The sequence below is a fragment of the Patella vulgata genome, chromosome 7, assembly GCF_932274485.2.
Source record: "Patella vulgata chromosome 7, xgPatVulg1.2, whole genome shotgun sequence".
Lineage (NCBI taxonomy): Eukaryota > Metazoa > Mollusca > Gastropoda > Patellidae > Patella > Patella vulgata.
Genome location: NC_065885.2, coordinates 22,551,859 through 22,567,736, shown reverse-complemented (window position 1 = coordinate 22,567,736; position 15,878 = coordinate 22,551,859). Strand labels below are relative to the sequence as shown.

At 31.1% G+C, this 15,878-nt stretch overlaps 2 protein-coding genes across 5 annotated transcripts in view; one reads left to right on the top strand and one right to left on the bottom strand.

The window, feature by feature from the left end:
• Nucleotides 1-6,706, top strand: part of LOC126826691 (uncharacterized) — a 50,135-nt gene extending 43,429 nt beyond the window's left edge. For all 4 annotated transcript variants that reach the window (XM_056102143.1, XM_056102142.1, XM_050555691.2 and 1 more), the window contains 4 exons: nt 326-511; nt 2,189-2,268; nt 2,623-2,727; nt 4,356-6,706. In XM_056102143.1, coding sequence (XP_055958118.1) covers nt 326-511; nt 2,189-2,268; nt 2,623-2,727; nt 4,356-4,528 — 544 coding nt within the window. In that variant the 3' untranslated portion in view covers nt 4,529-6,706. The remainder of the gene's footprint in view (nt 1-325; nt 512-2,188; nt 2,269-2,622; nt 2,728-4,355) is intronic.
• Nucleotides 6,707-7,105: 399 nt separating this feature from the next.
• LOC126826692 (dol-P-Man:Man(5)GlcNAc(2)-PP-Dol alpha-1,3-mannosyltransferase) lies at nt 7,106-15,836 on the bottom strand. The gene is made up of 9 exons (XM_050555697.1): nt 15,665-15,836; nt 14,436-14,535; nt 13,598-13,745; nt 13,113-13,273; nt 12,303-12,423; nt 10,538-10,743; nt 10,282-10,346; nt 9,802-9,937; nt 7,106-9,206 (listed from the first exon to the last, which is right to left on the bottom strand). The coding sequence occupies exons 1-9, from the start codon at nt 15,828-15,830 to the stop codon at nt 9,044-9,046; spliced, it is 1,266 nt and encodes a 421-aa protein (XP_050411654.1). The 5' UTR covers nt 15,831-15,836; the 3' UTR covers nt 7,106-9,043.
• Between the last annotated feature and the right edge of the window lie 42 nt (nt 15,837-15,878).

The following is a 15,878-nucleotide window of genomic DNA, read 5'->3' as shown; positions in this document are numbered from 1 at the left end:
TAGACAGTGGCGCTACAGCCTCCTCTTTTATTTTGAATTACTGTACACGGGACCTTGATTTTTTGTACCATCCAAATGTCTAGGAGATATCCCTTGCCAGGCCATCTGTCCTGCACCACTGACAAGGGAAAAACCACCATCTGTCCTGCACCACTGACAAGGGAAAAACCACGCTGTAAAGTCATGCACCCTCCAAGTTAGCCAGTGCCTCACTGAGCCAACCCGGTTCCCATGGGTTAGAGCATAGAAGTTAATGGAGGGACCAGTTATATCTAGTTTTAATTAGATTTGAGTAATTATTACATTTTCATTGATTTTATTTCAGCAACCAGTATGTTGTGACTAATTATTGTCAACGTAATTCTATACATGTTGAATCTATAGATAATGTAGAGAAATGTCCACATCTACCATTAGGTATACCTAGTGGATGTAAAAATCTTTTCTTAATGGTCATGTTAGAAAATAATGAAGATAAACAGTTAGAGATGGTTCTATCATGTAATTCACCGTAAGTTTTATTGTTTTATATGAATCAAAAGAAAAAAATAACAGATTAGTTTTCTATTAAAGCAAAGCAAAAGAGCTTAAAAGATATGTACTATTTTAATGTGAAGACATTTGTGTTATTATGTATTTACCGGTAAGCACATCGGAGTATAAATAAATTTATTAATAATACGCTGGTTTGTATGGAAAAGATAAAATTATTACTTTGGCTTCAAAGCTATTTAACTGATAGACCACAATGTGTTATCGTCGAATATGCCTCCTCTCTGGTACCTCAGTTGTCACTGCTGGTGTTCCGCAGGGTTCAGTTCTCGGTCCTATACTTTTTTGGATCTTCATTAATGACATTGTCGAAAAATTACAGTCAAATATAAATTATTTGTGAATGATACATCTTTATGTATGTTGATTAAAGATCCTACAAAAGGTGCCCAAATTTTAAATTCAGATATTGAGAGAATATTCACATGAGCTAAATCATGGCTAGTTTCCTTTAATCCTGATAAAACTGAAACATTAACAATATCAACCACATCTAAGCACGATCCGATTCCTCTTTACATGAACATGGTTAAAATAAATGAAGTATTTCATCACAAACATTTGGAGCTTATTTTTCAAAATAATCTTAAATTGAAAATACACATAGAAAATCTTTGTAATAAAGTTTCAAAATTTATCCACTGCTTAAGACCACTTAAGTACCGACTAGGAAGGAAATCACTCAGAACAGTATATACTTCCTATATTTTACCACACTTTGACTATGCTGACATTATTTGGGATGAGTGCACGGAATACTTAGCTAACCAGTTAGAACAATTACAATTAGATGCTTTATAAAACTAATCTATTTTATAATTCTTTTAATCTATTTTATAATTTTTTCTTTCCTTCAACTATGCGACTTTGGAATAATCTAGATCTTTCTATATGTTATTAACTTTTAAACAAAAACTCTAAAAATATGATCACTTGGTACCTTCTTATTACAATTGGTAAAAGAAAAGTTCAAATCATCCATTCAAGACTTCGTTTATCAAACAGTGATCTAAATGGACATGCATATTTAAGACACATAACCGTCTCTCCATCCTGCCGATGTGGACACAATTTTGAAGATCCATATCACTTTCTGTTGATATGTCCCTTATATAAATTAATATTTTCTGAGGTGCAAAACTTTTTAGAATTAAACATACATTATGCAAGAGCTAAATCTGGCTATTTCAGGTCTTTCTTTAGGCCTGAAATGTTATCTAAATTATTAAATAGACATTAATTAACTTATCCAGACCATAATCAACTATCGATGTCATCCCTAGTCTGCGATATTTACTGGATTAGGATCCGATTTTCTGCTCAACTTTCATTCATGATTAAATCATAAAATGGATAATCAAAACTATGTTTTTTATTGTACCGACTTGGGTAATGATGATCGAGGCTAGGCCGAAAATTCAATATAACCTCTAAATGGCCATAACTTAAATTAGAATTGATCGAAAAGAATTATTTTTGAAACAAATTTTTTTTAAAAAATGAAAAGACTTCTAAAGATACGTTTTGTGTACCATGTTTTGATATTTAAAAGCTAAATGTACCATTGGGGTTCTATTTGTATCATATAGATTATGAATTAATTAGGTATACATATATTAAATTTGTAATATTACAGGAGTGATAGAACACGATGGATTGATGCTGTTACATCATCTAAAGATACAAGTGATGCTGATAGAGTTTATGAAGAATGGGGTAATTTATATTTTTGTAACAATAGTACTGTATCATATTGTCTAGTGGTAATAACACTTTCAAAGGATTATGAAACAAAAACATTTCTTAAAATCCGAGCGAGACATTAATTTATTTTATCTGTGGATGTTATATAACCACATTTATTTTAATAATTAAAACATTGATTACCACTTTCTTGAGATTTGTAGAGATTATTAATCAATGTTGTAAGATGGATTTTGGATAGAAGTGGGAGCCACAATATGTTTAGATTACATTAATTGATACTACATGTGTAGGAAGTCAGCATCTCCCTCCCTTCAAATAATTTTTGGAATTGTTTATTTAATGTTATTGATTGTTTATTTACAGATTGTCCTCAGGTACAATGTATAAAGAAATATGTAGCTAGAGAATCAGATGAATTATCTTTAGAAGTTGCTGATGTTGTCAATGTTTTAAAGAAATCAAAAGATGGTAAGATTTGAATAAATATAAATCATACTTCTTTCCCCTCAGAAAACCTTTAAAGATTTTTATACGCCCACATTTTCATGTGGACGTATATTGTCGTCGCCCCTGTCCGTCCGTCCACAATTGTTTGTGAACATTCTACAGGTCACAATTTTTATCTGATTTCAATGAAACTTGAAATATAGGTTTATCACCCTAAGATCTCGGTTCCTTTCGATATTGGCATGTATCGGACTGTAACTTCATGGATTATGGCCCCTGATTGTACCAAAAATCACGTTTTTAGCTTGTGAGCACTGTAGAGGTCACAATTTTTATCGGATTTGGTTTAAACTTGAAATGTATGCTTATAAACCAAAGATCTCGGTTCCTTTCGATATTTGCGCATATCGGACCGTAACTTCCTGAATTATGGCCCCTGATTGTACAAAAAATCGCGTTTTTAACTTGTGGACCTTATAGAGGTCATAATTTTTATCCGATTTAAAAAAACGTATTATTATATCACCGTTACACCCTAAGGACGGCTGAGTTTGAATTTCGTGAAAATCGGCCCAAAACTGACAGACAAAATGGCCGCCCATAGTTCTCAAATAGCTTAAAAATATGGTATATCAAGGTTGTGGACCCTATAGAGGTCACAATTTTTATCCGATTTTGATGAAATTGAAATGTAAGTTACCAAAGATCTCGATTCCTTTCGATATTCGCGCAGATCGGACCGTAACTTCCTGAATTATGGCCCCTGATTGTACAAAAAATCGCGTTTTTAACTTGTGGACCCTATAGAGGTCATAATTTTTATCCGATTTAAAAAAACGTGTTATTATATCACCGTTACACCCTAAGGACGGCTGAGTTTGAATTTCGTGAAAATCGGCCCAAAACTGACAGACAAAATGGCCGCCCATAGTTCTCAAATAGCGTAAAAATATGGTATATCAAGGTTGTGGACCCTATAGAGGTCACAATTTTTATCCGATTTTGATGAAACTTGAAATGTAAGTTTATAACCCAAAGATCTTGGTTCCTTTCGATATTTGCGCATATCGAATTGTAATTTCCTGAATTATGGCCCTTGATTGTAGGAAAAATCACTTTCGTTTTAGCTTGTTCTCTATCCATCTCTCGAAAATGTGGGCGTATCCTGCCTGGCAGCCGCTGGTTATTCCTGAATTTAAAATTGCCTTGAATTTTCTTTGCCCTAGTCTTTCCTTGAATAATTTGATATGCTTGATTTTATGTCCAAATTTATTTATGAGTTAACCTGCAATGGGAAATGGAGAAAATTTTGAATGAAAACAGAAATAAAGGGGAAATACTCTGTTTTAGTTCAACTCCAAAGCAAAAGGAAGTGAAATCTAAAAAAAGCTTACTGGAAGAGTGTAGGCATGAAGTATCAGACATATCTTTCTCACAGTTCTGTCCATCCTTTCTTAGATTAGGTTCCTACACAATTAATTTAGTTTCAGTGCAATGCTATTTAGTGATAACTTTCGTCAGGGATATACTTATTTTGTTGATATTAAGAAAGCACAAGTTATTTTCTAGTGTAGTTATCTAGACTTCGCCATTTTTTTAAAATAGTATTTATGAATGGTATTGTAATATAGTATTTTGATTATTTGTAGGTATGTTTGAAGGAGAGAGAATACATGATGGTGAACGAGGCTGGTTTCCTGTTGATCATACAGAAGAGATTGTCAACTCACATGTTCGTGCCCGTAACCTCAAGATAAGATATCGTTTATTGATCAAAGCTTCAGAAGAGTATAAAGATAGTAGATTATTTCACATTTCATAATCTATAATCAAACAGAAATGACGATCTGCTCAAATAACCTCCATTGTCCCATGATGTTAAAAAGGTTGTTGAGCTCACCTTCCTCGGACAAACCGATTCATGGAGACCAGTAGGTATACATAGAGCTCAATATTCCATATTAGTATAGCCCAGCTCAAAATAGAAATTATATTAATAAATATTTTTTGTGTAAATGTAAATGATTAACAGATATGTGGCCGAATTTTATTACCATATTAGTTATGTTCTTCATACCATTTTTTAGAAAATACCAGCTTCATGCAATCGACTTTACACATACAAAGTTTCATTGTCACTATACAGTTATTGTGCATTTGTCAGTATATATGTATATAAATATGCAAAATGTTTTTTTATTGTAAATATATTCCAAGAATAATAATATATAAATAATGGTGCTTTCCTGTACAATGATTTTTTTTTTTTTTTGCTTATCTACGCTGATTTTATATATATATATACATGTAGAACTACGCTGACTTTTATAAGTGTACTTATTGTTTGTTTAGCTTTGTATGTTTTTTTATAGAGAATCTTTTTGTATTAAAAAGGTTTACGTTAAAAGATTTCAAGGATATTACTGATCTAAAGATTAAGATGTAGAATTTAAGAGATTTCAATTGGAAATCCATGAACGGTACATAATTTGATTAAAACTATGCTCATTTGGAACAACCCATGTCACTTACATATAATATTCTATGGTATCCATTGATTAAACGAATGTCTATAACTTGTAAATACTGAATGGCATCTTTTTTTTCATTTCTATTCATATTTCTCTTCAATCAAGCATAATATTAATTATAGACTGAAACTAATGATGCATTTTGTGTAATATACATTTACTGTCAACTTAAAAAGTTTAGATCATCAATCATTATCATGTATAACCAGTGCAATATTAGTTTAATAGATTCGGTGCACTGTTAAAATCACACATTAACAAATAGAATAGGTAAAACGATTTTAAAGTTTTAGCTATCACTAGAGAGCTCACATCTTTTGAATGATGATATTAGGATACAATAATACATGTTGCTGTTCATATGTAGTATGGTTTATGTTCTTTTTTTCCAGTACCATGTATGGTATAAAGGGAAACTAACTGAATTATTAATTATTACTCATAGATTTTATTCTAGTTTTTAGAACTCAAAACCATTAATGAATGACTTGTATATATTTTAATAAAAATATCTTAAATGATTAATCTATAATTATATTAAATTGTTAATTGTGATATATGTACAAAACAATATAATAATGACTATCAAACTTCACATTTACAAGTTAATAGATCAAATAAATTTTACATCCAACAACTGCCACCCTTCAATGTCTATATGTATCTTTAAATATAAAATATTACATCATCCTTCCAATTTTAAAACTAATTTAAATCTTATGTCTATATCTTTAAATACCAGTATTTCATCAGGCATGTCTGTAACAAATTTCAAAGTTACAAAATGGATAAGATGATATACTTATCATGAATACTGCATTGCTGTTCATGTGTGTATTTACTTGGCATTATAATAATTTTTAACAAGGTTATTGTAGGAGTTGGAAATCAAAGTCTAGGATACTTGTGTGCATTCCTTATATAAGCCAATAAAAATATACCATAATATCTTTTAGATATATATATAAATAAGTTTCTAAAATTGTCAGTGGACTGCCAAAGAAATATAAAACCGTTGATTGAACCATATCAAACAAATTATGCATATCTAATTAAACCAAATATGTTTGTGTATATGAAAAGTAAATAGATGATATGTAAATATATATTTTATGTAAATATGTATTGGTGTAACTGAATTTAATTAATACATTATGATTATGAAAAAGTAAAAATGTACTTTTTTAAATCAACAATATAAAGAGAAGTAGTATTTTTGCTTTATTCTTCTGAATTAGACATGTATTTCTTCTATATATGGACCTGATTAGGGGTAATTTACAAGTAGAATGGAAACAATGGCTGTAGTAACAACAAAGAACATTCCAGTTGTAGCAGGGACTATAGTATTACATGGTTCCACTACTCCATTTCTTATGATATTGTGTTATAAGAATTTTGAATGATCAGCAAATGTGTTCTTTTACTAAAATGTTTTATTTATTTGTAAATAAACAAATTGTACATATTGCTAAATTTCTTTTGACAAGATAGCCAAGTAATAGCTGTACATTTCCAATTATTTGTTGCTTTTTAACAGAGGAATTTTAGAATTTTACTGTAATTGTATGACACTGCATTTTAGATCCAGTTTCTTTTAAATAGATATTACAAACCAGATAGGGTAAACATTTAAGACACATTCCAATTGTTAACTCTTGTTGCCAAAATTTATGATATAGGTCCATAACGGAATTAGGGGTTTCCATTCATAGAAATCATTGTAGATTAATACAAGCAATTCTGATTCATAAGTCACAAACTGCCTACCAACAAACTAAAAAAATAAGACATATATATAATGTGTGTTCACAATGTTATTATTTACTTGTATTATATTTTTCTACTTGTGCTTTCACTTCCTGTGGTTCTCTATGTTGCCTTCTATGTCTTTATTTCCTGTACTTATATCCTACTAGTAGTCATAATGTAAGCACTAATTGTTTATGTCTTGTATAATTTTTGAATTATGTCTTTAAGAACTTGTAGATTGAAAACAAAAACCTTATGACAGATTTTAATTTTCCTTCATTTCCTATTATTTTTGTTTCTACCAATATCCATAACTATTTTGAAAAGAGAATGTTTAAACTAAAAAAGGACCAATATTTCACCATCTTTCAGTTTATGATATAATACCAGTGAAAATCAAGCTTATAGTGAGATTTTGTTTTATAAAATCTAAGGGGATTTTTTATACTTATTTACAGAGGAATATATCTATATAAGAAATGAGAAGACAATCTGTTTATTATTTAGCAACATCAAAGTAACTGATGTTTATTATTATATTTTAACTGTCAACATGTTTAATGGTAATGACAGTATATGTTATTGATGTATTTTGTTGTTATTTTTGTTTTTTTAATTGGCTGATAATGTTGATGTTTTATATGTAATTATTTCTGTGCTATATACATATATTATATGATATACAAACAGTATGTCCAATAAACAATTTTTTGCTATTGAATCTAGTATTTTGTTATTACTTCGTGCAATTTATTTTGTCCAGGGGACGTTGGGTAAATGACCAGCCCCCAATCATTCTGGAATTTTTTTAATCGATCAAAATAGTGTTGTTTTGGCCTATTTTAACTCTCATAACAAAATCTTATATCAATCTGTGTAAAAGTTAGATAAAGAAAAAGACAGAGCATTATAAAAGTTGTTTCTATGGCATAAATAAGGCAATTCTGACCATGCTGAGTTTTGATTAGATTTCATTGGAAAATTTGTTGAGAAATATATGACATTTAAATAAATTCTTGATCTAGGAGTTCTTTTAACATTGGGTTAAACTCGACTTAACATGAAATCTGTACTGAAATATTCTCTTCAATTTTGATGTTAACGGACATATTTTTACCTCCAAAATTTCCCTTTAAGTTATTCGCAATTTGTTGGTTAAAGTCTTAATGTAGTCACAAATGATTGGGTGAATAGAGGGTCACTTGCCAAGTCCTACAGTTAATACTAAATGTCAAATTTTGTCTTCATGTGACAGGAAACTTTTCTCATTTAATTTCCAATTAAAATCAAGATTTAAATGTTTTGAAAGGTTTAATATCTGGAAGACTATAATATGCATCATGAAATTCATCATTCTCCTTACTTTCAATACCAATATACTTCTCATAGTAAATATTTAAAAACAAACGTCTTATATTACACTCTTAAAAACAAATGTAAATAATAGTATGTTCAAAATCCAATTATTATGGCACACATAAAGTTTTACAGAATTAAAGCACTAAAAACTAATTTATAAACAACAAATGCACAAATTTTCGAAGTCACTAAAGAAAAAAAAATAATAAAGAGTCTACAAACCAACAGAAAGTGTCCTGCCTTAAACAGAAAATATTAGTTTATAGACGACACTCATTAATCACTTGCACATTTATCTATTTATAAAGGAATAACCAATCATCAAACTGCTTATCACACTTCTTAATCTAAGCTAAAAAAAATCATTATCGACCTTAGTCAAGCTATTCAATTAAAATCAAATTGATTAGCCTAAGCAGAAAATGCTCATCATCAAACTCACTAAGACATTCACCTAATGAACACCTAAACCAAGTTTGAGAAGTCTACCTCAATTAGAAGCAGAGTGATTGTGTTACAAAATGTCTGACAGACGGACAATCCCATTTCAATAGGAAGCAGACAATAAGAAAACATGACTAGTACTTCAAAGACAACAAACATGTAACACCTGTAACACAGTTACAAACTATATGGTCTACATTTACAGCTCATTTATTTCATAACAATAAAAGTTTTGCAAAATGATAAGTTAACTATTTTGCTTTCTTTGGTTCTTCCTTTGCCTTCTCGTCAAATGATGAACTGAACCAAAGGCCTAGTAATAAAATAGCGTGACAACCATGTAATAAGGAACTACTCATTATGGTGGAAGGATATGTATTCCATGATAATTCAATCACTCCTAAAATTAAAACTCTGAAAAGAAAAAAAAAATCATAATGCATCTTTATTTTGGCTTCAGATGTTATATAAACTATTATTTAGACATTTATTCACATGACAAACTGATAATAAACTCTCTAAACCATCAGACACCTGTTAGATATTTAACCATAAAATGGATAATCAAGACTTAAAGATACATTGTGGTAGATTAGATAAAGAGCTGGCAGTTCTCACTATAACAGTTAAAAACTAGATAATGTAAAGGCAGTCTCAATTGTCATTGCTACCATTGCTAAGATAATAAACAAAGTCTTGATTATCCATTTTTAAATTAAATCATTAACTTCCAATCATAGTTAAACCTGTTAAAAATCTAGAGCACCCAATGGCATCAGAGTTGATTATGGTATTGGCAAGTTAATAAATGTATAATTAATAATTTATATAACATCTATGACCTAAAGAAAGACCTACAATAGGCAAATTTAGATCTTACATAATGCATCTTTAAAATAAAATCCACTACACTACATTTCTTTCTAATGTGACCTCTGACATTTGATAACTAGAAATCCTCTCTACTTACTGTAATGTATTAGGAAAACTAATAATAAATTATACTTACTTTAACACGGTGGGTATGGGTGTTGTCCATAATAGATAATGTAAACCATGAAAGTACCAGATATAAAACTGATAATGAAGGGAGCGACTAAAACACATGCCAATAAAATTTGACGTAAAAAGTGGCAATACGATTTCTTGAACAAGCATTAAGGATTGATAACAGTTTCAAATCTACTCATAATGTAACGGAGAATACGATAAGTGTAGACAAAACAAACTAAACAGGACACCAACATAACAATCATTGGATAAAGTGTCAAATACAAATGTCAAAGAATCAAATATAATGTTTAAATATTTACAGCGTAATTGCAATAGCTGCATTTATGCTTGAACATAGCAATGTCCAGCGATTATAAACATACCACTGTGTATTTACAAGAATTGTGAATGAAATATTTTTTGATCCACAGTTTTTATTTAATACATTTTTAATGAATTTTAAAATTCTCATCAACATATTAAAAAAAAAGGATACGGTTAGCATTCAATCTTTTACAACTTGCCTTCATCCATAAACCTTTACAAACATCCGGATATAACCTTTAAAATCACAACATTATTTTTACATGTATAAACAACTCATGAAATAAAGTTAAATTTATTCTTAGTACTGGTAGATATGAATCACAAAAAAGTCATTACACATAATGACAATAGTAATTTATTTATTGTTAGTAAATTAAACTTGAAATGTTATTTATATTATTTTGTCATAATATTCTTTTACATACCTTCTAAATCTAAAGAAGATGAATATTAATAGAACCAACACATGACCAGCAAGTAGAGCTAGCTGGAAATTTCTATTTAAAAATATTTCTTCTGGTACCAAACGCCAGTTAACTGTCCATATATAGAAAAATTGACGACCAAAATCAAATGAGCGAAGAAGATAGCCTATTGGGTTAGCTTTCAAGAATGGTATAGCTAAAGCAACCTGAAAAGAGATACAATACAAAATAAAATGGGAATTTAAGCCTACTAATGCTTTTGCAGAAATACTTCTTCCCCTGACTACAGAGATATCTAAAGACACACTGCAATTATGTGAAATACATTTTATCCTAGAATAGTTTAATTTCATTTTATCCTAGAATAGTTTAATTTCATTTTATCCTAGAATAGTTTAATTTCATTAAGAATCAATCATCAAACTAGTTACTGAAAAGTGTCATGCTTTATAATTTATCATAACTGCATTCTGACATGTTTAAAAAATCCAGATCATCATATCGGCATGGAATGGGTCATATTCTTGAACCAACAGAAAGACGATTTATCGGCCATAATAAGGATCACAGACTCACTAATCAAAATAGTTGATACCGCCTCAGTTGTGCTTACTTCCAGTAAACCTATATCCAATTATTATACATCACTCAAACTGCATCAATTCCATTTTTTGGGAATGTATAGTTCATATAAGAGATAAGGTGGCTATGAAGACCTGGTTATCCCGAATGTCAGTGACTAGTTTTGTTCGTATTGAACTCTTCAGACTGATTGGACTCACGTGTTGGGTGTTTTTATTTATACAAATTGGCGGGGTTTGCGAATTTGTTACCGGGGTCGCTAGCTCGCTTTCCGGAGTTGTACTAATCGTTTAGATTGAAGTGCTAGTGTCCATAATTTTGCTAACTAGGGTGCCTTGGGTTGGTTTGTAACATTGTTACTTGTCATAACAATGAAGGGATAGTATATAGACAAGGGTGTTGATGTAGCACCCGTGAGAGGGGTATAAGGCTAAATATAAATCCAAAGTGGGAACACTCAGGGGTAGAGCATTGTGATACAAAAATAAAAATGGTTGGAGTGCCCCAGTTTAGATATGTCGTTGATTCCATGAAGTAGTTAGGTTTTAGAACGTTAAATACTGTGTGATTCAACATGGCGCCCAAGGGGTTTAATATAAAATAGGTACGAAATAGTACCAAATGGTTTATTGGTATGAAAGTCAAGGTTTAGACTATAATGCCTTGGAAATCGGAAGTTGGAGGCGACTAATATGTGTCTCTCTTATGTGGACCGATGTGAGATTGTCCGTTGTGTTAACTGGACGAGTAGGCCTATTCACTTTCACCTATTATCTCACTCTCTGCTTACGATCTCGTTATGGCAAATTTTGTTGATCAAACCGGTCGGTCGTGATTCCTTCTCTTGCCTCGGAATCAACCACCATTTTGACGGAAGATATTCTCTCGATTAAAAAATCTTCTTTTTCTCTCAGCTACGAGAGATACGTAGAATCAAACCGGTCCAGAGCCGATCGTGTTGATAAGAATCTGCTTATTTGACATTGACAAATAACCGAAGGTGCATCGTCCTTGAGGAAGAGCAGAACAGTAGGACGTTAACCCCATTTCATTTCATTTCAGTTCCTTGAGGAAGATAACTAGCCTGAAACATCACATAATTATATTGTGTTGTATGAACAGATAATGCTTGTAACCACTGCTGTAGAATGTGGAATCATTAAGTAGAAAATTTAATATTTACCTGGGGTAAAGCACAAACTATCAGGTGTTTAATAGTTCCTAGGGTACCCTGGGATACCATTAATAAGATAAATACAGCTGGTGAAAACAATAACAGATTCATCTTGATAGATACACCCAAACTACAAAATACAAACAATAATAAAAGATTCATCTTGATAAATACACCAGAACTACAAAATACAAAAAATAACAGATTCATCTTGATAGATACACCCAAATTACAAAATAAAAACAATAACAGATTCATCTTGATAGATACACCTGAACTACAAAATACAAACAATAATAAAAGATTAATCTTGATAGATACTCCTAAACTACAAATATCAATTTTGGTGTTACCATCTTTTTGGTTTTAAATCATGTCTATAATTACGTTGATCAAGGATCGGCAGCAATTGGACTTAGTTCTTTTAAGTTACCTAAAAGCTCTAACAGTAGGTATACAAATGACATAAATGACACTTACACTCGGAATCTGGCACCGTTGACTTCTAAACATGGGCTTTTTACTATTTAAATATTTTGTCATTTACTCATACATTATTTTAAACTAATGTTTAGTATGAATAGAAAATGGATAGAAATTATACAGTAGTCATTAATTAGCAAGTGTGTAACTAACTGTAAAATATGTCACTTCTAGTGTGAAAGTGTCACTAATTCTAATACCCAACACAAGGGAATATACAAACTTGATAAAGAAAAGTAGTGGATTAGTGGTGTATATCATTCAATAGTTGCAAGTTTTAACACCTTAGTGATATAAAACATACATAATGACTACATCCTGATTACATATACATACCTGTACATAAAACATCCTATTGTCCAGTGTTGTCTTAGAAACAGATCTATTGCTAAATACATAAATATCATGGCAACTGGATCATTAAATAATCGTAAAATAAAGATAGAATGAATTCTATATGATGCACAGCACATGAAGAAGAAAACATATGGTGGAACCTGAAACATACAAATAATTGTATCAATATTATCATTTTCAGTTTCATCTCATTAAGAAAGATGGCATTTAATATCCACTCAAACACAAATTAGGTCATTTCGGGACTAACATATGGTTCAATTTTATTTCAGTAATTCGCCTGAAGCATAGGGGTCTTAATCAGTAGGAGGGAACTGGGGACCCAGAGAAAACTCATTTGGTTGGGCAGATGATCCTACTACTTGTCACGTACAGGCTGGGAATTGAAACAAGAGGACAAATCTATGATCAAAATCTAACATCCAGTACCAGTAAATCCAGAGAAACAACTGTGTTATACTTACTCTTCTAGCATATCTATAAATATCAAACACTATAAGAAGTGTTAATATATATAGACAAGCAAATATATATTGTGCTAGTCTTATATTAGTACCATGGTCTGTAATATAGTATAAGGCTGTGTAGATATAAACAAAACCAGCTGGATATCTGAAATAGACTATACAAATTATAATATCATATAAAACAATCTGTAGTACTTTTATTATAGAACATCTTCTACAAAAATGATTCAAATGAATTCTAATTTAAAGATGCATTATGTAAGCGCTAAATCTGCCTATTGCAGGTCTTTATTTTGGCTTCAAAGGTTCAAATGTTACATAGACTATTAATTAGACATTTATTCACATGACAAGCCTATAATCAGATGATGGAGATTCAACCTTGATCATCATTTAATGATTTAATTTAAAAATGGTGAATCAAGACTTAGTCTCTAATAACAAGTACCATTACTACGATAATAAACAATCTATGCCACAACTTGTCAAAACTTCAAACAGTGATAACTTTGCTCATAATAAAGTAATTTGAAAGAAATTTTCAATATACATGCATTATCTATTTTTGAACTATTAGTATTATAGCCAGAATGGCTAAATATTACATAATGCATCTTTAAGTTATGGTCATTTAAAGTTTAGATTTATTGGTAGGCCTATCTATTAATTCTAATCCACCATTTTTATAAGATTAATAAAGCATTTAATTGTGCTATCTTTTTTGTACAGAATATCTTGTGAAAGTAAGAGCATAGAAATCACATTTACACTCTCTCTATGCACAGATTAGTGCCAAACCCAAAAAGATTTAATGTAAAATTCAATTTCTATTTACACTAAAGGTCCAGTATCTCCTTTTAACTTTAAATAATCATATGTTCCATTGACAACTCCTTCTACTTCCTGCATGTAAGCTTTCCAATCTATCTCAGTATCTTCAAAATAAAAATGATTTTATTAAGTGACAGGGATTGCTAGATGTGATATCTGATGTAAAATAGGAATGTTGCAGTGTATAATAAAATTATCAGATGAATTTTGGTTAGTTGTAATTATAGTATTGGATTCATAAAATCAAAGAAAGCTTGCCAGGCACCGAAACACACACCCACAGTTAAAGTCCAAAAGGGTTGTCGAATAATTGTTATTTTGTCGGTAATGAAAGCAATTAAACCGAAGCGTTAAAAGCTGACTTTGCCCAATATTTTAAAACGGGATGTTGTGTAGGCTAACAACAGAAGATACGTGACATAAAACCACAAGTTAGTAGGAAGTTGCGCATGACTAATGTACCATAATTATGAATAGCCTATCCGATTTTGTTAAAAACGCTGCTTGATTAACTTTATTGACAATATTTGCAGATAAACGAAATTGTGCCACTAAAACATTGGGCCAGGTAGGTTTAATAAGTCCTGATAGTATAAAATTACCATTAAGGAAGTTTGCCAGGTGAAACCAACAAAGGCCTCAGTACATACATGTACATACTACATGTATCAACGTTTTTAGCTACCTTCTTGTAGCTAGTAGGCTACATTGTGCAAGTGACTTGAAGTGTGGGATTGAAACCACACCACTTGACTCAATGACAGAGAGACAGAGAGAGAGAGAAAGAGAGAGAGAGAAAGGCGGTTTAACTTCCACACGATCCAAACTAGGTAATTTTGGGACTAACATATGGTTCAAATTTATTTCAATAATTCGCTTGCGGGCGCAGGGTCTTTAGCAGTAGGAGGAAACAGGAGGGCCCTGAGAAAACCCATGAGGTTGGACAGGCGACCCTACTCCTTGTCATGTGGGGAATCGAAACCATGCCCCTTGACTCAATGACAGACCTTATGATCCAACTTGCATGTGTTAACCATTCGACGACCACACTCCCCGACTCAGTGACAGACCTTATGATCTAAAACACATGCATATGAAGTCAACATCTAAAATCATGTTCGATTTCTTCAATATTTTAAATCTTGAAAAAATCGTCCGTAAAAAGAGTTATTTCCCTTGGCCTGTTCTGTAACTCGATAAGGTTTTGAAGACATATTCCCTACGGCTACTTACATTTAATTTTATGTATAACAATTAAATTTACAACTAGCTCTGCAAACAGAAGTAACAACATAACTGGTATCGCATAATTGGGATCAAAAATAAATTTTTGTAGTCGATAAATTGAAAATCTAGATGACTTAGTCTTTTCAGGAATCCTTTTCATGGAGGCTGCCATATTGAAAATCAGTAAAATCAAATTTGGAACCGGAATGTAATATTCGTA